The following is a 25,810-nucleotide window of genomic DNA, read 5'->3' as shown; positions in this document are numbered from 1 at the left end:
GGTAGATACTATTATTCAATTTTACAGATGAGATAATCAATATTCAAGAAACTACATAACAGAGATAATAACTGTTAGGTTCAGAATATAAATTGAAGGCAGTCTGACTCTAGACCTCATCATCCTGACCCCACTTTGTTGTCAGTTGACCACAGCAACACATTACATACTCAACAAATAATACCTAACCCACACACAATTCTTCACAAAAATTTCACATGAAGATCATAAACTTCTACTTTTCCCATCAAAGAATTCATATCTTGTCCAAATTTTAAATAACAGGAATAGATGATAATTTTTACCTCAAACATTGTTTGTTTCAAATTTATTACTTAATGAAAAAACAACTGTTTTTTTCCATACAGATAGACTATAGCTTCTAAGCCTATATAAAGATCATATGAGGCAAAATGGAAATGATAAAATATGTATTTAGGAGATGCAGATTGAGGGTATTTCATGGATCATTCTGAAACAGACAAATTTCTAGTACTGTGCCATGATAAAATGGACAATGTAATATATTGGATCAAAGAACAAGAACTCAACTGTTCATCTAGGCAGCTACACAGTTATGAATAATTTTAATAAATATGCAAAGCTGGTATTTTGCCACATAAAATAGCTAGTCAATTGTGAACCTGAAATATATTTTTAGACTATAACATATCCATGGAATTAAATAATTAATGGTCACTTTTAATGAATACCAGTATTTTTTGATTCTAGCATATCTACATTTTGTCTTGTGCTTTTAAAAGATTAATTTCGATCTTTCCACCATTTCATGTGTGAACTGTATAGATTAATTTTATAACTCAATTTTTTTCTACAGCTTGATTCCGTATACTAGAGCACACTGCTAATTCCTTGCCAAATGTAACTTTATACCCTGAGAGAACACTGCCAAACTAATTTCAAAGATATGATTTGAAATAATAAATCATATCTTATCATTCAAAATATACAGGAAGATATGCAATGCAAGTAGAAACAGGCGTTTCTGAAAGATCAAAGAAAAGGTAAAGAAACAAGTACTCATGTCCTGCTGTAAATGAGCACCTAACATCCACACCCTGAAATGATGGACTGATTTGAAAACAGTCTTTCCTCATGGTCCATACTTGGGATGCTGGGTCAGAAGGTGATCTGTTAACTCTTGCTGGATCACAAACACTCTGGGTCTCTCTAGCTCTCAAGGTTTAAACTGACAACTACCAACAAAAAAACTTATACTTTAGCTAGCTATCTCCTCAGGAATCTGAGATCGCCTTTAGAAAGCAGTGCATTTTCTAAGATTCACCTTTTTATCCTTCTTAAAGGCAACAAAACGGGTAGGAAATAAAAGTTAAGGTTCATGGACACGGGTCCAGGTTCCATCTTGTGGTCTTGAGCTAAGTACCTCTAATTCCACTTACCACAATCATACCCCCTCAGCTATTGATGGTACTTAGCAAGTGACCTGAGCTAGTGAACTCTTTGTGTACACTGTCACTTACTTCTCAAAACAATGCAATTGGCACTGTGGTATGACACAGTGAGGACTTTAAAAACATGCTATTATTACCAGCACTGTCCATATGAAATAATGCATTTGATGAGTCTCCTAGGAGTCAGGTACTTAGGAACCAAGCAAAAATGGTGAATGAAAAGGCCTGAATCCTCCTCAAGGCTACAGACTAGTGAAAAAGTGATTAAAAAATAACTGCCCTTAATATTAACTTAAGTGCTAAGAGAGATGACAAGTACCCTAATCATAGGTAACTGGTGGACTAGAACTAAACCAGAAGCTCACAAAGAGAATGCTTGGATTTGAATTCCGAATACCACATTATTAATTGTTAACTCCAGGCAAATGATTTCACCTCTTACATCTCAGATTCTCTTTCTATAAAATGGGGGTAAACACCCCCTATATCCCAGCTTTATGATGATCAAATAATAAGTATTCAACAAAAATTAGTTGTGGGGTTGTTTTCTGCTACTGTAATTATTTAGGTGGTGAGATGTATGAGACAGAGGTAACTGTATTTGGAAAAGGTCCTGTGAACAAAGTACAATCTGACCTCAGGTCCCCTGAGGTCATTTAACTATTCTAGGATTAAATTTTTTTATCTGAAATATAATGAGGGAAATTAGATTATTTCTATGGTTTCATGATCTTTATAATTCTATAAAAGTTGAAAATAAAACATTTGAAAGACCCTAATTAAGCATGTTTCTCCCCCAATGTCTTAACTGTTCTCTCAGGTTCTAAATACAGTCAAAAAAGGGTCATCTTGAGATGTCAAATTTATGAACATTCCCATTTTATCTGCTTCTTAGTCCTCTTACTCTGATCTCTCTCATGATTACCTTTTCTACACCTGTAAATAAAAGGAGTCACACTGCAGTGACCTCATTTTCTACCTCTGATGTGTTTACCCTTCTCCAACTGTGATGTCAATGTGCTGGTTCAGGAATCTCATCCATGACATGGAGTCCAGGTAGCAACATCCCATCAAAGGGCTGGTTTTATATAGAGATGGCTGGATATGTTTAAAGTGACCCAACTGTTGGTATGACATTATGCGTATTTATGTACATAAGATAAATGCATTCATGGAGAGGCAGCAGGCTTTTCTGGTACAGGATTGTGTTTTATCCTGTGTGATAGGTCTCACTGCTTCAATCTGCAGTGTATAGAAAAAGTATTTCTACTGTTCAAAATAAATGGCTCTATGAACTTCAGAACTGCTACTAACAGAGCTTATTTAAAAAAAGCAAATGTTTGACCAGGCCCACAACTCTTAACATGTTACAGAAACACACATGGATTCAAGGCCCTAAAATAATATGCTATTGATAATGTAGCCACACAGGCTAAATCAAATGCAGGCCCGACTCCCTCAAGAGGGTACATGTGATTTCTTTTGCTGTATCTTTTTTTTTTCAATATATATATATTTTTAGTTATAGATGGACACAATACCTTTATTTTATTTATTTATTTTTATGGGGTGCTGAGGCTCGAACCCAGTGCCTCACACAAGCTAGGGAAGCTCTCTACTGAGACACAACCCCAGACTTTGCAGTATCTTCTTGAAGTTAACATTTTCATTCATTTGCTCATTCAAAGCACTACCTTGCTTTTTTTGGAGAGTGGGGGGGTTTCCCTGGGATTGAACTCAGGGGCACTTGGACACCGAGCCACATCCCCAACTCTTTTTTGTATTTTATTTAGAGACAGGGTCACACTGAGTTGCTTAGTGCCTTGCTTCTGCTGAGGCTGGCTTTGAACTCTCAATTCTCCTGCTTCAGCCTCCCGAGCCACTGGAATTACAGGCATGTGCCACTGTGCCTGGAACTACCTTGCTTAACCGTTTTCATTAAATTCTACTCTGGAATTTCTATCAGCTTCAGATCTTTCAGTGTTTGTCAACTTCACCCTCCCGAGGGAGAGCCAGTATCTTCTTACCTAATCATCAGAACAAAGCCCCCTCTGCCTGTTAGTGACTCCTTATCCACAGAAGATGACCTTCATCTCCTCTTCTTCATTCTTACCTATACACTCAACAACAGTGCAAGGTAAGAGTGCTGGTACTTAGCGGAACCCAGTGTTAGTTCCCAGACTGATTGACAGGGCCTCTAGAAAACAGGCTATTGGAAATGTTGTCTGGGTCCATTTTTTTTTTAAGTTATAAAATATCTAGATAAAGATGTTTCTACTCAGGCCTGTGTAGTACAAATCAGTTCAATAAATTATTTTCTAAAGTTGACCAGGTGAATGTTTGAATGTAAAAAACACTGCTTATACCAGAGACCAACTGAGGAGGAAAGACTAGCATATTTTAAGTTATGGAAGAAAGCAGAGGGGTTTGCACTTTTAGTCTGGCACCTAAAAGAAGAAATCATGTCCATCAATGCTCACTGTGCCTCCTATATAATTATACATGCTAAGGTATGTATAATTATCTTAGTTCATGGTAAGATCCAAAATACAGATATTTGATGTTTGACAAACCCAAACTCCTAAAACAGGTAGTAATGCATACACATGGTTGTGAACTGATGAACTGAGAACTTAACTCTTCAAAGCACAAGGCCCAGACATAAGGACAGTCTGTTGCTATAGTGTCTTGGGCTGCATCACAATGCAAGAATGGCAGGCTGGAGACTTCTCAATGCAGGGATCCTGGGAGGATATAGGCACAAGAAAGAATAACTAAATCCAGCCTACACTGGCTTCTTGAATTTTAGGCCCAAAGAGCCTTTCCCCTATTAGATTTCCCAGAACCTAAGGGTATCCAGAAATCTCAAACCAGTGTATACAAGACCAAACCTATGTCCCCACCCCTCCCTGATGCCTCCCCTTATCTCCTACTGTTCCCTTTATTGGTACCAATCAGCACCCTGGATGAGCACCACAGGGAAGTTTTTTAGCTCCACACTGGACAGAAATGAAAGACTTTTATAGCTTGTGCAAGAAACTGGAATAGAGGGCAGGGAATCTGAGCTATCCAGTAATGTGATGAAGACTTATAGATATTACCTAATTTAATCTTAGTAACAATTCTATGAAACAGGTTTTATTCATACTTTTCATTATATTTAAAATATCTTAAACTATTTTCAGGAAAAATTTACCAAAATATTAAAGTGGAGATGTACCTATCATTCAGTTTCAAAAATTATCTACTAATGGCCAGCATTATTTTTTAAATTTTATTGATTCCTTTTAATTATACAAGGCAGTAGAATTCATTTTGATATAATTATAAAAGCATGGAATATATCTTATTCTAATTGTTTTCATTTCTACTAGCCTCCTGTTCTCCTACATTATTTTGAAGTAAATCTCAGAAGTTATATTAGTTCATTCACAAGCATTGAGATACAATCACAAATTATCAAATGATCAGATATAAAAATTAGTAACTCCTTAATGTCATCAAATATGCAAAATTTGAATCACCTGATTATTCCAAAAAGGTTTTTATTTTTTACCCTTGGTTTGTTTGAATAGGATTTTTCTAACAACGTATTTGAAGTGTTTTAATACAAAGTTATTATTCTTACTATAATCTAAACTGTCCTGATTTTGGGCCAACAGCAGTCTTTTTTATTAGCACTGTGGGTTGTTTTAACCGTCTTTTAACAGTTTGCTTACTTTCTGGATTGACAAGATGGTCCAGGCTCTGTTGCACATTCTCCTCATGGGGACTTGGAACTTGCCATTTCTCCAAAGGTCCCAGAGTTCTTTTTTTAGAGGGAAATTGCACTTAAAGATAATAACTCAACAGCTAAGAATGCTCTTTGCTTTTATGTTGGTCATTTTTTTCTAGGCTTCTTAGGTGGAAACAACAACAAAGTTTAAAATAAAAAAAATACATTATGAATTCCTGCCATATTTCCAATTCAAATTTAGAACTCTAGGATGTAATTAACTTCTTGTTTTTTAATTTGTATATTCTCTGTTGCTGAAAATCTTAGTCCTTAATGACATTGGCATAATTACTTATTTGCATTATACTATATTAAATATGCAATCACTTGAAAAATATCATTAACAACATAATATCTAAAAGTGGTTTATTTTTTGACAGAAAGAAAATAGTTCTTATTGTCAATGCAGTTTAATCTACTACAACACACAACAAAATTACTCTATTTTCAAGTCACATAAAGCAAATTTTAAACTTTGAAAATAAAGCTATTACCAAAACATACAAAATATATGTTCATCTAATTAAGGGGAAGGTGAAAATGAACAACCATAAACAATGACTATCATGCAGGTCAAGGAAATGAAGGAAGGGGATCCCCTTTTCCCAAATTCTCCCTTTCTGGAGTTGATCAGCATTCTGACTTTTGGATAATATGAGAAAGACTAAATTGAGTTACTAGAGATTAAACTATAATGTATAAGATGAAGAAAAAGAGAACTTTCAGACAGAGTAACAAGTTGGATACGGTGGCACACACCTGCAATCCCAGTGGCTCGGAAGGCTGAGGCAGGAGGATCACGAATTGAAAGTCAGCCTCCGCAACAGCGAGCTACTAAGTAACTCAGTGAGAGCCTGTCTCAAAATAAAATACAAAAAAAGGGCTGGGGATGTGGCTAGTGGCCAAGTGCCCCTGAGTTCAAGCCCTGGTAACCACCTGCCCCCCAAAAAAGAGAGTAACAAAATACCTAAAATGAAACCGAGAGAAAACAGAAATAAAGCAATGAAAAGAACGTATTATGTAAATGGCCAAATGGTCCAATTAAAAGGTAGAGGTTGTCATATGAGATAAAAAAGCAAATCCCAACCATATGCTATGTACAAGGAATCCACTTTAAATATAAATGTACAAATAAAAACAAATAAAAATGACATACCACACTAACGCTAATCAAAAGAAAGAAGAGTTGCCAGTATTAGCATGTGATAAAGTATATTTCTGGTCAAAGAAAATTACTAGAAAAAAAGAATTTCGTTTTATCATGAAAAAACAATTCATCAAGATGACATCACAATCCTAAGCCTTATGGATTCAGTAACAGTATTACAAAATTCACGAAGCAAAAGATGATAGAAGAGTCAAAGAGAAATAGGAAATTTACATTACACTGAAATTTCAATACCCCTTTTTCAGTAATTGATAGAATGAATACAGAGAAAATCAAGATGCACAAGACTTAAACAACATAAATGACCAAACTGTACTCAAATGGTGCAAGAACAATCGAACACACACATGCAGAAATATGAACTTCGAGCGATACCTTACACCATACACAAAGAATAACTCAAAATGAAAGATAAAAAATTACAAAGCTAGAATAAAGCATAAGAGAAAATCATGTGAACTTCAATTAAGCAAAGAATACTTAGAATAACAAACACACAATGCATAAAAGAACAAATTGATAAACTAGACTTCAAGGAAATTAAAATTTTTATTCTTCAAAAGACTCCAGGAGAATGACAAGAAAAACCACAAGCACGAAAAAAAAAAATTACAAAGCATATGTATCGATCTATTCAGGCAGTTACAGAATATATCATAGACTGGGATGGTTTCTAAAACCATAGAAATTTACTTTTCACACTCTTAGAGGCTGGTAAGTCCAAGATCAAGGAACAAGCAGATTTCGTGTCTGGTGAGGGCCTGTTCCTTATAGATGGCACCTTCTCCTTGCATCCTCACGTGGTAGAAGGACAAGCAACCTCCCTCAGATGGTTTTTATAAGGACGCTGAGCCCATTCATCAGTGTTCTGCCCTCGAGACTCATAAACCTCCCAAAAAGGACCTACATACTTCCCTAAAGTCCTTCTTCTTCTTCTCTTTTCAAAAAAATTTTTTATTTGTTCTTTTTAGTCATACATGACAGTAGAATATATTTTGACATATCATACATATATGGAATATATCTTCCCCTTTTGGTGGTTGGACATGCTGTGGAGTTACACTGGTCATGTATTCATACATGAACACGGGGATGTTATGTCCAATTCATTCTCTTGTCTTTCCCGTTCCCATATCTGCTTCCTTAGCCCCATCAGCCCCCGTCCAATTTGGTTAACCTACCCTCCCGCCCCCTCACCTATTGTGAGTCAGCATCCACATACCAAAGAGAACATTCCACCTTTGGTTTTGGGAGATTGGCTTATTTCACTTAGCATGATACGTCTCCAGTTCCATCCATTTACTGGCAAATGCCATAATTTCATTTTTCTTTATGGCTGAGTAATAGTCCATTGTGTATACGGATCACATTTTCTTTATCCATTCATCTGTTGAAGGGCATCTAGCTTAGTTATTATGAATTGAGCTGATATAAACACTGATGTGGCTGTGTCACTATAGTATGTTGATTTTAAGGCTTTTGGGTATATGCCAAGTTTTCTGAGAAATCTCCATACTGCTTTCCAGAGTGGTTAAACCAATTTGCATTCCACCAACAATGTATGAGTATAACTTTTCCCCACATCTTCTTCAACATTTATTGTTGAACTGGGATTCTCAGTGTCAGTTGGTATATATCATACCACCACTATGAAAATAAGTTTGATTGTTACTTTATGTAAACCCTCCACATGATGCTCCCATTCCATTTGTAGGGATATACTCAAGAGAAATGATGGGGCATGTCCAATAGGAGATCTGCACACAAAACTCGTAGCCATCTTTCTTTGTAATTGCTCTGAACTGAAAACAATCCAAAGGTCTGTAATTCTTGACAATTGTCATTCTGACTGGAGTGAGATGAAATCTCAGTGTAGTTTTGATTTGCATTTCTCTAATTGCTAGTGATGTTGAACATTTTTTCATATATTTGTTGACCACAATGTCTTTATTTTCTAATACCATCACTTTGGGGGTTAAGATTTCCACATATGAATTTTGGGGAATATAAACATTCAGACCATAGAAGCATATATCTAATAAAAGATTTGTTTCTATAATATACAAATAATTTCAACACTCTAAAATATATACTACACAACTTAAAAAATGGACAGATTGGCATAAAAATTTCGCTAAAAAGGATATGAAGATGGCAAAAGCTCTACATCACTCTTTACCAAATAAATGTGCATTAAAACCATATGGAGGGGCTGGGGCTGTAGCTCAGTGGCAGAATGCTGGCCTCCCCCATGTGAGGCACTGGATTCGAGCCTCAGCACCACATAAAAATAATATAAAACCATACAGAAAAATATTACCTGAACCTACTAAAACAAACAGAATTTTAAAAACTGACCATGCCAAGTGTTGATTAGGATGGAGAGGAACTGGGATTCTCAGTGTCAGTTGGTATATATCATACCACAACTATGAAAATAAGTTTGATTGTTACTTTATGTAAACCCTCCACATGATGCTCCCATTCCATTTGTAGGGATATACTCAAGAGAAATGATGGGGCATGTCCAATAGGAGATCTGCACACAAAACTCGTAGCCATCTTTCTTTGTAATTGCTCTGAACTGAAAACAATCCAAAGGTCTGTAAACTGACAAATGAATAAGAAATTGTGGTATAGACTTACTCATCGGCAATGAAAAGCAATGAACTATTGATACGTGGAACAATAATAAATGACTCTCAAAACACTTAGGCTGAATGAAAGGAGTCAGATTTTTTAAAGAGTATATCTTATATGTTTACATTTAAATAACATACTATGAAATATAAACTCTAGTCAGAAAGTAGGTCAGTGGATGCCGGGGGATGGAGAGGATAAGACATGAATGGCACAAGGGAGGAGTATGGTTTGTATAGAAGAAGAAATAAACTTGGGGGATGATGACTATGTTCACCAACTGGTTAAGCTGATTATTTTACAAGTGTATATAACTATATCAAACATACCAAATTTTATGCCTTAAATATATATAGTTCATTGTAGGCCAAGTATTCCTCAATAAAATATTATGTAAAAAAATTCTAATTGTCCTCAAATCATAAAACTAGCAAAAGGTTAATAGTGGGACTTGAACCCTGGGGGTCTATTTACAGAGCCAGTGCTCACACACACTGGTCTACACTGTGGAGGGAAATCCTGCCTGCCTCCTGGGTGGTCTCATTTTCCAAGGCTGCACCTGCTCAATGTTAAGTGGCTGGGTCCTCTCTGTCCTGGGTTCACTCCAGGTCGTACTGAGAGATCTTTGATACTGAAGTATGAGAACTGCCATTCTTTCTACTATGCGTTGTGGCCTGTATAGCTAATGTGCATTTCCTTTAAGAGTATTCAGAAGCCCTTTGGTTCCATGGAAATGCTTTTCCAGGGTCCCCAAGTTCTGCTGGCAAAAGTGGGTACCTCCAGGACCTGCAAGGGATCAGAGATCAGAAGCAGGGAAAAAGTGGCTGCAGGCCCCTGCTTGCCACTTTTTAAGCAGGCGGCCACATGGATTTCTGAAAGCAGGAATCCTGGCCTAATGTAAACAGCAGCTACATTTTCTTTCTTCTTTCACTCTTTTTTTTTTTTTTTTTCTGGTGCACATAATTAAAACTAAATACATCCTATTTCCAAGTCTTGGGAGAAATATAAAATGCCAGTTTTCTCCCTCCTCAGCACTTAATTGACAATGAAAATTTGATTAGGATTGTTTTTGTGGGATTATTGAACATTCACTATGAGAAGATTTAACAACAAATTTGGAAGCTGTGCATTGCCAGGTTTTGCTCACATGGAGACAAATAAGATATTTCTCTGGGCCCATTCTCACTCCTCACCTTTGTTGGGTGTCCTTGTGTTCCAAAGGCCAGGCTACACCTCAGAGGACACAGGTGGGGATGGAAATGACTGAAGCACCTGCAGGACGGGGCTCTTCTCAGTGTGGCTGATGAGGAGGCCTCTGGCTCCCTATGGCTGGGTGATGGCTGACAGATTCCTCATACCTGTTTCCATCCAGGTTCTCAGGTTCACAGTACAAGCTCTAGGTGATTTTTTCTGACTTGCATAAAAATACTACATATTTCAAAGGCTGGAAAGAAGAGCTGTTTGCCCTGTACTCTCTTCTCCTTTGATGCTTATTTTTAAGCAATTACTACAGTTCCAAGCCTGTCAATTCACTTTTTACAGGCTCTTTCACACCATCGTGATGAAGGACAAAGGCTACACTCGCAACAGCAACATCGAGGTCCCCCACCCAGAGGTATCTGTCAGGGAATGGAGAGCTGGTTGATCCGGAAACTAAAACAACAACACAAAAGGCTAATGGGCTGAGTCCAGGTCAAATACCGTTTTACAGCTTCTGCTATTTTTTTCTACATTACCCTTTAAAATTCTGTGTGCAGGAGCTTCTTTCAAAGCCTAGCTAAAAAAGAGCTACTAGATTTGATGGGAAATAGCTGGCTAGGGAAGGCTGCAGCCTTGGAAACATCAGAGAGACATTTATGTGATGGAAGCAGCACTAACAATATCATGCAATCTATGTAACTCAGACACAAGAAGAAAAAGGGAAACACTAAAAAATGTGCATGGGATGTGTGATGGAAGGATTTTAAAATCTTTCCTCTAGTAGAAATGTCTAGGCTAAACAAGGTATAGTTGAAAGAATAACAGTCCTCATTCACCAATATTTTGAGAGCCCACTAGGTACCAGGCGTTGTCTGAGGTTAGTGGGGGCAGAGCCTCCCTTCCAAGTGTAGGGAGGACCATGAAATTTGGGACAGCAGTGAGTGGTGGCAGCTTAGATTGAGTGATGTGGAAAGCCTTTGGTTGAGACGGTATCTGAGCAGAAACTTGAATGATCTGAGGAAGTAAGTCAAAGTCCATTTAGGAATTAAAAATGAGGTAAGAGTCAAAACCTCAAATGGTTGTGCTGGCGTAATCTTCCTTCCATGCCTGTCATTGTCACTGTCTTGAATGGGACTGTGTCTAGACACTAGGTGGCCCAGCTTTCATTTTACTGAGTAGCCCACACTTTTGGCTTCTTTGGTATAAAACCTAGAAAAAGGTTACTATTTCTTTTTCATTTTAGGCAAGTGGTACTCGGGGACAATGACAAGGAGATTTCGTGAACTTACATATTTAGCTGGCAATTCCAAAACACTTGAGTCCAGGGTCAGAAAAAGAAAATGGAAACTTGTAAACACATGGTTCGATTCAGTATATATGGTTTGGTAAAGGAGAGACTGGGTTAATAAATTCTCATAAGACCACGAGGCCAAAACAGACTTAAAGAAAGAGGTCATGGGGAACACGCACATGATTGCATTCATTATTCTTTGAAAAAAAGGTAATTTTTCTGCTTTGTCACTCAAATGGCTGGCAGACCCCATGTCACCCTATCTTATCTCTGATGCTTATGTGGAAAACATGTGTTACTGGGCTTCACACAGCTCCTTAGAGAAGAGTCAATTCCTCATTGGGCAAGAGAATTAAAGCCTAGGTCTACAGGTAAGAAGAAAACAAAAAGAGGAGACCAAAAATAAATCATGTGTTGGCTAATCTGATTTTAGTCAATTGGTACAAGACACACTGCAAAAGGCCAGGAGTTCATTAGCAGGTGAAAGAGAGAGAGAGAGAGAGAGAGAGAGAGAGAGAGAGAGAGAGAGAGAGAGAGAAGGGAAGAGAGAGAGAGAGAGACAGAGATAATGTAAAGTATGCTAGGGAAAGGTCATAGCCTTCAATTTGCATCAATTGTCAGAATTCCAACTATGAAAGTTCAACTGTATAGTTCCCGGTGAACAAGAGGGTATAGCTGGTCAGAAAGTGAATTTGTACCTGTTGTACCAGAATCTCCCAGATAAGAGAAGAAATCAGAATCAGGGTGAATTATGAGAAGACAAGCTCTCAGGGACTAAGAGGTGGACATCAGGGTTTAGGGACCCCTGGAATACATGCATTCAACCCTAGTATGAACAGTGGCCTTGCAGGGGACTGAGTCTGATTCAAGAGTCAGAGAAGTCAAATGACAGTGTACCTTCCATTACACTCTACACACTGACTTCCTTTAAGGGTTACAACGCAAAACCAGCATTTCCTCATTTTCTTCCTGATACCACTCAAAAGCAAGGTGGAGAACGAGATACAGTAATCTTTTAAATAGGACAGATTGGGTTTGATTTCTGGTTCTAACACTAGGTTAGTCCATCAGTTATTGTACTTATCGTGCAACTTTCTATTTTTCTCACCTGAAAGCCAAGGCAAATACCTACATCCCAGGAGTCAAGAGCTTATGGAGGGAGAAACTTACAGAGAAACCACCAGGCCCTGGAACATGGCAGGAAGTCAGTGAATGCCAGTTCTTTCGCCTTGTGTAACTGGAGCAAATTCTGTCACACACGAATCCATTTGGATGTTAAGACACTAAGAGCAGAAAAAATGGGGACGTGGGAGGATTGGGAGTAGATATATGCTCTGAAATTTTCTAGTAAAAGTTGCTCAAGATTCTTAGTACTTGAACTACAGTAAAACAAAACTCACCTTGGATAATCCCTTCACATGGTGGTCTTCAAGGAGAATTTCTCCCCATTTGCAATTCTTTCTTTTCTAACCATGTCCCAGTATAAAATTTATAAAGAACATTTTTACTTCATGGCCAGTATTTTTCTTGTTGCACTGTCTTGTTAATTAAACATAGAAAAAATAAAGCAGAAGCTGTCTTCAGAAAACTTAAAATACAGTTCCAAGATTTTAAGTATTACCAAACAAAACTTTTATTGACGAAATTTACATTCCTTAGGAATTATCTAGAATTTAGTACCAAAATAAATTTGCTACTTGCAAGACACATTCTATTAAAAGATCACCACTCACGCAGTTTCCATCGAGAATACACAAGAACAGATTAAAAACTCTCATAATCTCACATAAGGAGTCTGAAATATACACGCCATCTCAGCTTACAGTCCCAAAAAATAAAAGCGGAAAAAAGAAAAAAAAAACAAAAAAAAAAACAAAACTTGCCTCATCTATGGGAATCTTAAGCCCAGGCCTATCCTCTAAAATGTAATCACTTCTTCCAAGATCTATTCTCTTTTCAAATCTTGTGCTCAGAAAAGTCTCCTTCTTTATCACTTAAAATCTTAGGTGAGAAGACACCTCTAAAAATTCCTGTCCAAAGCGGGAATCCACTTCTGTGTTTTTACCTCTTTTGTGAGGGCTTTATGGAGGATTACTTTTCTCAATTCACACCGGCTTCTGAAGGAATAACAGATTGCTGTAGAGATTCTTTCAAGGATACAGGACAGTCTAATGTTATCTGACAGGCGTTAGAGATGATGTAAGATTTCATTCACAATTCTTAAGCCAAGAAATGAAAGGTCAGTGCATTAAGTGAGAAACCATCCTTCATTCAAATAATTTCTTTCCAAGACCCAGGACAAAGGGACACAGCTAACAAGGGTTCCACAAAGTCCAGGCTAACCAGTAGAAAGCAAATAGTAGTACCCTAAACCAGTGGCTGAAGGCACATTCTTTGTGGGTTCTTTCTTCTTATGTGCATGGGTTCTACTGGCTCTTTGTTTCTTTCTTGTTTTTTTAGGAGTATCATTGCTGTTGTTGTTGTTATTATTAATATTATTGTTTTGATGCTACAGATGGAACCCAGGTCCTCACACATGCTATGTAGGCACACACTCTATCTTGAGCAACACCCTCAATTCTAAAGTAATTTTAAGAATAGTGAATACATGTATGAAATAGAACATCCAATAGGGAGTAAAGTTTATAAAGAGTGAAGAGAATGTGCCCTCCCATTCCTGCCTCTAGCCACTGGATTTCTTCCTTTTGAGATAAGTGCTTTTATTAGTTTATTGTGTATTTCAAATACTCTCCACAGGCACAAACACAAACCTGTGTTCCATAGAGCCCATGGGATACTCACTTGGTACCCAAAGAGAAGGCAGACAAATGAGCCAGAGTCCTTGAATTCATAAGGTGGAAGCTCACTTTCCAAAATAATTTGTTCATTTATTAAGGAAATGTTTCACTTGGACCCTAAGAGCCACATGGGAAAAAGAAGAGGTCTATAAAAGTAATGAAGGACTTTAGGAAAACTAACCTGCACTAAATATGATATACTGAGACAACATTACGTTTAAAATGACGTTTAAGATGACGTTTAAAATACTGTCATCTACCAGCCCAAACAAAGACCTGTACTTTGGTCACTTATAGACCTCAGAATGGTTTTAGTTTTCATAAATTAAGACAACCAGTCAGAGGCTCCTCTGCATGAGACAGTTCATTTATGTAAGACACTGAGGGCATGCCGCATGCAAAGTCCAGTCAAGAGGACATCACGAGGATCACTTTCAAAAGAATCCCAGCCCCTGAAGGGAGAAAAAATACATACTTAACTTTCAAAATGTAGGCAGTGTTCACAGAAATAAATACTGGGTGATAAGCCAATAAACAATGAACTAAATGCACACAAAGTGTGGCACCTGGTTAATACTCAATTAGTGACATCTGTTCTTAACATCATCATTAAAATTACTAACAAGCAAAAGGAAAGGCCCTGAAGAAATGATAGAAGAGACATAGCATAGATGGGCACCAGGGTCTCTGGGGAAGCAATATGTAATCCCAGACTTGATGAACAGGTGGGCATCTGATAGCTGAAGTTGGGAAGAAATGATATTGAAAGCAAAGAACATGAGAAGATCTGTGATAGAAGCAGGTATGTGTGATGGGATGTAATCAGCCTTGCCAGTCTGAGTCTACTCCCAGTGGTTCTGTATAAAGGCTCTATTGCCAGTTTGGCCCACTGCCATGATCCCTCAGTCCAAAAGGATAGTGAGGAACCAATGCACTCAGGACAGCACTAGGGTTATGTAGAAGCTCCCTTCCAAATTGCTCGTCTCACACAATAAATATTCAAGCCATGCTAAACCTTCTAACGGGTGTCGAAACACTGCCAAGAATACAGCAGACATAAGACTGTGTCTTACTAGTCAGAAGATATGCATGAACAGTGTACATGAAACAGGCAATTTGAATACCTCTATTTCCCTGTGTCTTTGCATAGGGTTTACCCAGCTTGCCCAAAACAAAGAACTGAGTTCAGTAATTCCCAACTTTGGATGACATCTGCAATGCAATTCAGAAGAAAATGCAGATGCTCTTTTAAAATAAAGTAGGGTAAGCTTAACACAGGAAAATGATGGTTTTTAAAAAAAATCTGCATATTTAGCATCCTAAGTTTTATAGCTAAACCAAACACAAAATTCTACTGGAGAAAAACAGAAAGGAAGACTTTACCTGGGAAGATAACTATCACTCTGCTGTTTGCATGAAATTATGAGTAAGTTCCCTGATACTGGCTGTAAATATCATACACTACTGACAAAAAGAACAGTCTTAAATGATCCTTTACATGCCTCTTTCTCTACCCTATTAAGACGCTCGTTGTTTCTTTGATTTATCTGATAATAAATTTTTGATGACTGGTAAGTCTCATAAAATTGCTCTGGTGCTGACTACACTGATTAATAAGTCTGAAGAATCGAAAGTGTCAAGAATTCATGTGTAAGAATAAGTTACTGCCAAACATATATTAGATATTCCATAAAATATAGAATAAAAAGGTTGATCTGGTAATTTTATCTTGTATCCATTTTCCTGTAACAATTTATATTCAGGGTCATCATTGTCTTCCTTTGCTTTAAAAAAAAAATCAATAAAGTAAATCCAGTTGTGGAGGTGTAGGGGGGGACAAATTCCAGCATTAAATGAAATTTGAAGAAATAATGATGTCACATATTAATAAACTGTGTTTCCCAGAAAATTTAAAAACTCAGATTTAGCAATAGTTGCTGGAATGACTGATAGAGGTGATATAGTCTGAAACTCGTGGCTTTGAAGATGAGGGAGCTGAGGGGGGTGTGAAAAGATCATCTGCCAATGACAGAGTGGGGACAGAAGTCACCTCTAAGGCTAGTACTCTGAGAACAGACCTGTGTGTGACACAGATAAGTGCTGTCAATGACACTCCTTCTTCCCCAAATGCACATACTGTATTTTGATTAAAAACTTATGCAACCTAGGATTAAAATCATTCAATCAGTCAATCACATCTCTCTCTTGAGCTCTACCTGGAGCGTTTATGTTTTTGTTTTTTCCTTCAATTTTCCTTATTTTCCCTCAGACTCTCACAGTAGATCACGGTTTCTTTATGGCATGGTATATCATATAGAAATAAGCACTTCATCTTTGCTCTCTCTCCACGCTGAGGAAGCAAGCAAATTTAATTATGCAAGAAGAGAATTCTGTGCCCTGCTATTAGTAGTCTTAATCTTGCTCATTAATCCAGGACTCGCCTGAGACAAGGTAGGAAACAGGAGACAACAGTTGTGAGGGCTTCCGAAGTGGTAACTGGAAACCCAAGATGGGACAGGAGATCTCTGATGCTGCAGTTTGTGGAGGCTGAAGTCCAGCAGCAATCACTCAGGACGATTCCACTGCTGGAGGGCTCCTATATGGACACAGACAGCTGACCCACAGGCCCCGACCCTGCACCTCCTGTCTTTACAAGTCTTGTGAAGGAAAAAGCATGGGTAGTACTCTACGGTGCCTCCCTTCTTGAATTCTCTAGTCAAAGATGGGGTTTTATGAAGAGCCTTCCATTCCCAAGAGACCTTCAGTTTCTAACCAGCTTCTATTTTAATAAGGTCCCTTCTTAAAAGACTGAAAATGAAAGTGCTACCAGGAGCAGGAGCCTATTTGGAGGAACACCACTAGGAAAGACAACCTTACGAGGGCAGGAAACAAGGCGGTGGGCAAAGTGGTGGGGCTCATGGAAGACGAGTAAAGAGAAGATGGTGGAACAAACGGATAAAGAACTGAACACTACTGGGGGCGCATCTGACTAAGAACAGTGCTATGGCCTGAACTGTGTCCCCACTACCATTCACTTGCTGAACGCCTAATCCAGAGTATGTCAGAATGTGATAAAATTTGGACACAGGGTTCTTACAGAGGCAATCAAGTAAGAATGAGGGCCTTAGAATGGGTCTTCAACCAACAGTACTGGTATCCTTATCAAAAGGAAAGTTTGGCCATAGAAACAGACTTACACAGAGGGACGACCATGTGAGGAAACAGGGAGAAGAGGGTCCATCTACTAATAGGGGGAGGGGCCCAGAATAGATCCTCCTCTCACGGCCCTCCAAGGAAACCAACCCTACTAACACCCAACATCTGGAGCTTCTATCTAGCTTCCAGAACTGTGCAGACAATCATTTTCTGCTTGTAAGTCACCAAAGTTTTGGTACTTGGTTATGGTAGACTTAACAAACTAATACAAACAGCAAAGACAAAATTAGGTATCATAGGGGGGAAAAGCCATTATACTTATTCAGTATACTTGTCATGTAAAATGATCAAAACTTCAATGATAATTTATTCACTGAACTTTATCCAATTTGATAAAGTACATACATTTTTAAGGTGATACGATTGCATATGTTCCTAATGAGACTATTTAAAAATTAACTATTATAGTGGAAAATGAGATTTTCTCCACCACAAACATATTTTAATATAGTAAATCTTAAAAACATACATGAAGTAATATGCAAATGATAGAATAAAATATGAAAAGTATTTCCTTCATGCTTGCTGAATAAATTGGAGCACTAACAAATGCCTGTGCATATAACTTATGATTAAGCACTTCATCTGAAAAAATTGATTGAAACTCCTTTCATAATAGAATGCATTCTAAACCAAATACCTGACAACACAAAGAACCCTTAACTGCCCAAAATAACAACAATAATAATAAAAACCCTCCAATAATGCCTAAGCAGAATAAAAGAGTAGAGCTCAATAAAAAGCCAGCATGTAATAAAACAAGATATTACTGTGTGGAGAATAGAAATCACAGACAGTTTTGTTTGATTATAAAAGTGCTACTTTTTAATTTATCTCTCAAATAAAAACAGCAAATGCAGGCCATAATTCATCTATGCTAGACAAAAAGCATCAAGCATTGAACTTTAAGATTACTGGGAGTTAATAAAGGTTATCAATATGGAGAGCCGACCAATTTTACTTTGTCAAATAGGTCAATATTCAATAGTTCAATATGATTATATCAAGGGAGTATCATCAAAAACTGGCACTCAGAGACGTTTCTCTTGAAGAGGAAGTAATCAGACACATTTCCTGTCTGCAATGGACGTGGAGTTCAGCTGGTATCTATTTCCCCTCTATTCAGTGGGGCAAATTCCATATGTATTATGTACCTGAAATTGATCCTGTAAGTACTATGCTGAATGTTCAGGCTCTACAGACAAGCTCAACACAGCCTGGCTGTCAACCATCACTGCGGGGTGGGGCAGAAGGAGTAGGAAGAGAAAGAAGGAGAGGAAGGACAGAGAATATGAGACTGCTCTGCTCTTTCAGATCCTGAGATCTGATCAGCAATGGCCTGTCAACTCCATTTTAAGTACCTGGAACCAATGCTGTTCTACTTTGGCTTTTTTCCCTTGACAAAGTGAACATGAAGTAAGAGCCATAACACAAAGCTGGGCACCGTGATTCATGCCTGTGATCCCAGCAACTTGGGCGTCTGAGGCAAAAGGACTTCAAGTTCAAGTCTAGACTGGGCAACTGAGCAAGACCCTGTCTCAAAATAAAAAAATGAAAAGAGGTGGGGATGGAGTCCTGTGGGAGAGTACTTTTAGGTTTAATCCCCAACACAGTAAAAAAGAAAAAAAGGAAAGAAAAAAAGGACAAAGAGATGTGATACAATACTACCCAAAATATAATAACAGTTTATGGCTTTCCCTTTTTTCAATGTCTTGGCAGTCTTGGTCAAATGCAACATATTTGCATTCAAATAGGTCCAGAGATGTCAAAAGTTTGAATCGTATTTTATATTATGGAAGAAATGTGATAACACATTTATTAACTTTAAAAAGGAAGCAAATCATACATATGTAGCATCTATAAAAGAAATATAAATTACCAGGAACAGAATACATAGTCAACTTTTAAAAATAAAAACAATCTTTATGTCAAAAGCTTTAGGAAAAAAATACTTCCATTTTCATGTTTTTCGTGGCTTAATTTGAGCTATTTTCAGATACAGTAATAAAAAAGAAAAGTCTACATTGTTCTGCATAACTGATTGTCAGCATGGAAAATTCACTGCTAGAAAGGTCCTGGTGGTTTAACCCTCTCCTCCATCTCTATGAAGATATTTATAAAACCCTCTGCTAGTTTTGTGTATCCATTTATCTCTTACCAGAAAATAATAAGGTTTACTGAGTTTTTGTTAAACATGATTTTCTTCTGCAAAGGGTCATCTTAAAAAGTGAATGGTCTCACCTCTCAAGCCCCCAGATATATCCCTTAAGTTATTTAAAGAAGTGCTAGGCCATTAGAGGATATAGTAGTTGATTAATAAAGCCCATTTGTGTCCATTATAGTCTGCACACGACCAAGGAGAAGAAGAATTAGTTTTAATTCCACAAGTAAAAACAACTTGAAAAACAATAACCAGCACTTAAGAGTTCTTCCTTGTAATCAAAAAGGATGATTTGTTTTGCTAGATTTCTAGTGAAGAGAAATTCTTAGCTTTATTCCTCATTGCTGCCCACCATTCACCAAGCACTGTTTCATTAAATTTTTTCATTCATCAATTAATAGGAATAATAGTATGACCAGTTTTCATTTAAGATCCCAAAACAAACAAACAAACAAAAAGTGAGTGGGATACTCATCCCTAGGGTGAAAAGAAAGTCACAGGGGGGAAGAATGAGGACAATGGCATTTTTGAGTTAGGCTGGTCTGCAAACCAGGATGCTGGTTTTCCAAATGACTCACCGAAAATATGTTCAGCCTCGCATCTGCCAAACCTCTTCTTCTGTCAACTTATTGACAAGTTAACTTGTCTGAGTTTAAAATGGCTGCAATCACTGTCCACCTTCCTTGTGAATTGTGAAAAGTGTGAGCAGCTCCTTTTCACAGTGGATCTCATCAAGCACACCGACTGCCGCCCCCCTGCCCCTCCTGGGGGAAAGTCTGCCTTCAGGAAACTGAACAAGCAGTGACCACTCCATTGAAATTCTACTGCAGGGAAACCGGAGAGGTCAAATAAAGAGACAACCACCATCAGAAAGGTAAAAGAAGGTGACTGCTTAACTCAACGGCGGGAAGGTGCTGGCGCCCTACTAGACACGATCCTCGGCAACCAGCCCCAGGAAACTATGTTACTTTAACACACAGGAGTAACCTCAAATGGGCACTGCAGCGATGCCAGCCAGGATGTGCCCCTTGTGGAAGGTAGGACAGATGATCAAGGAGCAAACACGACCTGAGAAAGGAGGAGGAGGACATGATGGAGGCCCAAAACGTCCTCCACAGAGCAACCTCGACCTGAGAAAGGAGGAGGAGGACATGATGGAGGCCCAAAACGTCCTCCACAGAGCAACCTCGACCTGAGAAAGGAGGAGGAGGACATGATGGAGGCCCAAAACGTCCTCCACAGAGCAACCTCGACCTGAGAAAGGAGGAGGAGGACATGATGGAGGCCCAAAACGTCCTCCAAAGAAAGATCTCTGAAGAATGGTGCCTCAACATCCTGCCAGCCACACCCTCCTCCTGCTTCACCGAAAGAGTTCCTCCCCTCATCAAGCTACATCACCTCCCAGCATGCTAGTTCCTTCTAAGCACTGAGTTCACTGTTTTGCTCCAAACATCCAGGTCTCCTCCTGCAGTCCATTAGAGCCTATAAATCAGACAATCCATCTTCTGCGCTGTCACTGCCCTAACGCTCAAAGGCCTCCAGGATGTGCTGAAAGCACCAAGGTCGCTGTGAGGGCCGCCCAGCCCACAGACCAGCACAAATGTAAAACATTCTGGCAAGTTCTTTGGTTCTTCACTGCTCTCGTTTAGGTAACAAGTTAACTGGTTAGATAAAGAAAAAAGGAGAGAAGTTCCCTAATATTTCAGCTGCCAAAAGAGCATTGTTTTCCTGATACAGATCTATCTATATCTACCTTTATAGCTTTATATAACACATATCTTTAATATTTATAACATATACAGACTTATATCTAATGTATAATATCTTATGTATTGTTTTATTGCAGGGGTATATGTGGCTTAAATAAAAAGAGACAAGTTGACTTTTAGGAACTGAGGATCGAAAACTAAGACGCTGAATGTGCAGTTGATTTTTAGAAAAAAACATGAGTGTCATGCATAAATTGCCTTCTCTGAAGGTTTTCACGTGTGAAATTTAAAAAAAATAAAAGTAGCCGGGATCCTGCTAATAGGAGTAATTTATTTTTTCTGATAGTTGGGAAGTATACTACAAATTCACTAGTTATGAAATAGTTGTTTAAAGCTATGAAAAACTAAGCTGGGTTCTCGTTACATGAGGGTATGCTAATACACATCTGCTCATGTTTAGGTGAACACGTCCTTTAGAAAGACCTTTGGAAAGACCCTAAATTTTAAAAATCAGTGTATGTTAATTCAGTGAAATGCAATGGTGGCATTTTTGTACAGGTATTTAAAAGCAAAACAAAACAAAAAAAGACTAAGAGTTTGACTTGGTATCTTATTCAGCTGACGGTCCCTATTTGGAGCTAGTATGATTGATAAAGAAGTGATGCTTATTAAGGGAGAAAAAGGGCAGAAAAGCTGAAGTCAGGGTGTGGTCAAAAGCCCTCACCTTCCTGAGCAGGAGGGAGGAAGTCAGAGGGTGTCCCTGCCTCCAGGAGCTCATGCCAAGTGTGTCCTTCCACCAAAGGTTCATGGAGTTGCTTCTAAAAGCCACAAAAGGGGTACTGGGTGTGGTCCTCCTTAGTAGGGGATAATGGTGCTCAAGGCTTACTTAAGTTGTTTAACGTTAATTTAACCATAGAGAAGAAGGTAATGCAGTGAGTACTTCAAGGGGAGATCAAACACAAAAGGCACACTTACAGTAGGGAAACTGCTCTGGTTATACCAACCCTCAAAAGTGGACACTAATATCGGAGATAAGAACATATACATCAAATGTTACTGATAAAAATATATACTGTGTCATGTATTCTAAGTAACTTCCAATCGACTCATCCTAGTGTTAAACTTCTCCTTTATCCAGAATCCTCACCCGGTTTAAATAAATGAACATCATCTGTAAACTGTATAATGGTGATTAATTGCCTAATAAATGACTCTGAGTTACTAAACATCCATAAACTCACAAATTAATCTTTTTAAATGAAATTAAAGTTAGAAGCACTTTCATATGCAACATATTCTAATCTTCCATAAATTATAAATTAATCTACAGTAAATTAAAAAATTGTTAACCAGAATAATAAACAGATAATTTCCTTTGGTTCTGGATTCATAGGAGCCTATCTCTGTATTTTTTTGTATACTGTCACACACAGAAGGGTTTTTTAAAAAGATACCCTACAGGGGCTGGGGAGATAGCTCAGTCGGTAGAGTGCTTGCCTTGTAAGCACAAGGCCCTGGGTTCGATCCCCAGCACCCAAAAAAAAAAAAAAACCCTACAAATCAAGCTCCACCCAGCTTCACATTTACCAACAAAAAACTAGAGCCCTAAAATACATGATGGCAATTCTTAACAAGAACAAAATGAACAATAATCTGTTAACTTGCAACTATATTTCTATACATTTTCATGAACTACACTAACTTCTAAGGCTGAGCGATATTTGCATTTTTAAAAAGAAAGATTGAATTCATAATAATTGAATGTATCTATATGGGTCATAAAACAATGTATATCCTGTACTTATTCTTATTTTACTCAAGGCTTACATTGTAAATGTCAGAGTAATACCTAAAAAAAAAAAATCTAAAGCATACTTTAAGCTGCTTTTATCTATGAGGACATGCTACTGTTTTGGCAATTTTGGTGTATTTTTTTTTTTAAATATTTTAGTTAGTTGTTGATGAACCTTTATTTAGTTCATTTATTTATAAATACGTGGTGCTGAGGATGAAACCCAGTGCCTCACACATGCTAGGCAAGTGCTCTACCACTGAGATACAATTGCAGCTCAGTGTATTTAATTTTAATGTCATTGTTCTTCAGGGTGCTCAGGTCTACAGAACTATAGGTGGCCACTTAAAAGCAGAGGTTCAGTCCTGTCACTGGATCCAGACGCACCAGCACAGCACAGATTCAGCAAGAACTGTGTTGAATGGTGGCATTTTTCTGATACCAAAATCAGGGGGCAAAAAAAGAGAGAGAGATTTTTAATTGAATATGACCTTTAATGATCCTCTATCTTGTCTATAATAGTTGGGATGTTAAATTTGCAAAAGTTTGTGCTGAACACAAATTGTTATGGTTTGGATATGAGGTGTCTCCCTAAAGCTCATGTGTGAGACAATGCAGGACGGAACACAGGAGAAACAATTGGGTTATGAGAATCTTAACCCAATCAGTGAGTTAATCCCTAATAGCATTAACTGAGTGGCAGATAGGGTGTGGTTGGAAGAGGTGTCATTGGGGGCTTGCCTTTGGGGTACCTATTTGGTGAGCTTAGCTTAGTCTCTGCTTCCTAATCCTCATGTGAGCGGCTTCCCTCTGCCACACTCTTCCACCATGATGTTCTGCCTCACGTTGAGCCCCAAGGAATGGAGCCGGCTGCCTGGGCTGAGACCTCTGAAATTGTGAGGCCCAAAATAAATTTTTCCTCCTCTACGATTGTTCCTGTCAAGTCTTTTAGTCACAGTAACAAAAAATTTGATTTAAACACTAGATTAAATTTGGCCACAGATTTTTTTTCCAAGTCTTGTTTTGTAGGTGTTTAAAATCAGACTAAGTTCAGCCTTAGGGATCAGTTATTCAGATAAATGACTGCTTTTGGGATGAAGAGCTGGGGTAAAGTGGGGAAATAATGACAGAAGACAGAACTGCAGAAGCAAAGGTGGGTGGTCAGAATTCCTTCTAACCCTGAACCAAGGAAGAAAAAGGAGGTGGGAATGGCTAGGTGTTAGGAATGGTTTTCCATAGCCCCCTTATCCTGAAAGAAGATTTTAGGTATTCTGATGCTGTGATTTTAAGCTGGCTGGTTCTCCCTCTCTTTTTCTCTTAGAGATTATCATCTCACTAGAGTAAATTCTTCTAAATAATAGAACGATGCTTTCCTACTATTCTCTACTGATTTTATAAATATGCTGCTTAACAATTTTGCTCATAACACTTGCAATTCTTTGCATTCACAGAAGAATAAAATATGTTCTGATCTTAATGTGTCTGGTGAATTTCCCGAGTGCCATGAATATTCAACTAATTTAATACTTTAAAAAATACTCTAAACAAAATTGGTAGAAGGGCCCTTGCAAATGTCAAGTAAAACTGGTCTATAAATAACAAAGACAATTACCACATGTAATTTCTAATAAAACATCTTGAAATGCTATGTGTTAACTGCCACCAGTAGGACAATGATACATGATAATTTTTAAAATGGCACAGTTAAAAATTCCATAAAAATCATAGTTTACTATTTCAGAAAGTTGTAGTCTACTTACTACTTGTATGTCTCAGAACGAATATACTCGAACACATGGGACACACCAAGCTGGAACTGGTCAGCAATTGGGGTAACCCAGGGATTGTTCTCTGCTTTGAATACTTGCTTCTGACCAGTTAAATCCAAGTTTCCTGAAAAGATGAAAAGGGAAAGAAAAGGTGAAAAAGGTGAAGGTCATCTTATCCAACACAGATCAGTCTCAGGAGGCATGCTCAGAAACCACGGCAAAACCCTACATACTTTATGGACCAAAAAAATAATTTGATTTTTAAAAAATTCTTACCCTAAGTCATCACCGGGACCTAAGCAATGCCAGTGAGTATCCCCTGACTCAAGAAATTAAGATCAAATGAAGGAAGAAGAAAAGGAAGGATAGGTGAGGAAGTGGACAGGAGGAGGAATGAAGCAAACCTGGAAGGAATTCTTGCCAATGCAGCATATGCCTTATTTTCTGGGTACTGCTAGAGACTAAAACAGTCTTATTCAAGATTGAGAGAAGTGATATTAAAACCTCCTTAAATTCTATCTTGATAATATCAATGTGCATCTCAATTTGTCTTTTTGGATCTAAACCCAATCTGATCAACACCACTCTTTTCATCGAGCAAAGGAGAATACAAGTGAAGTAAGACAAGAATGTTAACAAGGAAAATTATTATTGTATTATTCAATTAGCAATGAGCACATCTTAGAATCAGACCTAAATGAATCCCATTAACATAGTAATGATGGAGACTAACATTTGTATAGCTCTAATCAGTTTACAAATTACCTTTAAAAATCATTTTCTCATTTAATTCTCAAGTAATCTCCAAGGTCAGTTATTAACATCACTCTATAGGTGAAGCAATGGAAACTTGAGGGA

The 25,810-nt window shown here is 37.9% G+C and overlaps 1 protein-coding gene across 2 annotated transcripts in view; it reads right to left on the bottom strand.

Moving 5' to 3' along the window:
* Rsu1 (Ras suppressor protein 1) overlaps positions 1-25,810 on the bottom strand; it is a 182,682-nt gene that overhangs the window by 59,355 nt on the left and 97,517 nt on the right. For both annotated transcript variants that reach the window (XM_047520762.1, XM_047520763.1), the window contains exon 8: positions 24,944-25,076. In XM_047520762.1, the coding sequence (XP_047376718.1) occupies positions 24,944-25,076 (133 nt within the window). The remainder of the gene's footprint in view (positions 1-24,943; positions 25,077-25,810) is intronic.

This window comes from Sciurus carolinensis, chromosome 12 (genome assembly GCF_902686445.1).
Source record: "Sciurus carolinensis chromosome 12, mSciCar1.2, whole genome shotgun sequence".
NCBI lineage: Eukaryota > Metazoa > Chordata > Mammalia > Rodentia > Sciuridae > Sciurus > Sciurus carolinensis.
This window is presented reverse-complemented; position numbering and strand designations above follow the sequence as displayed.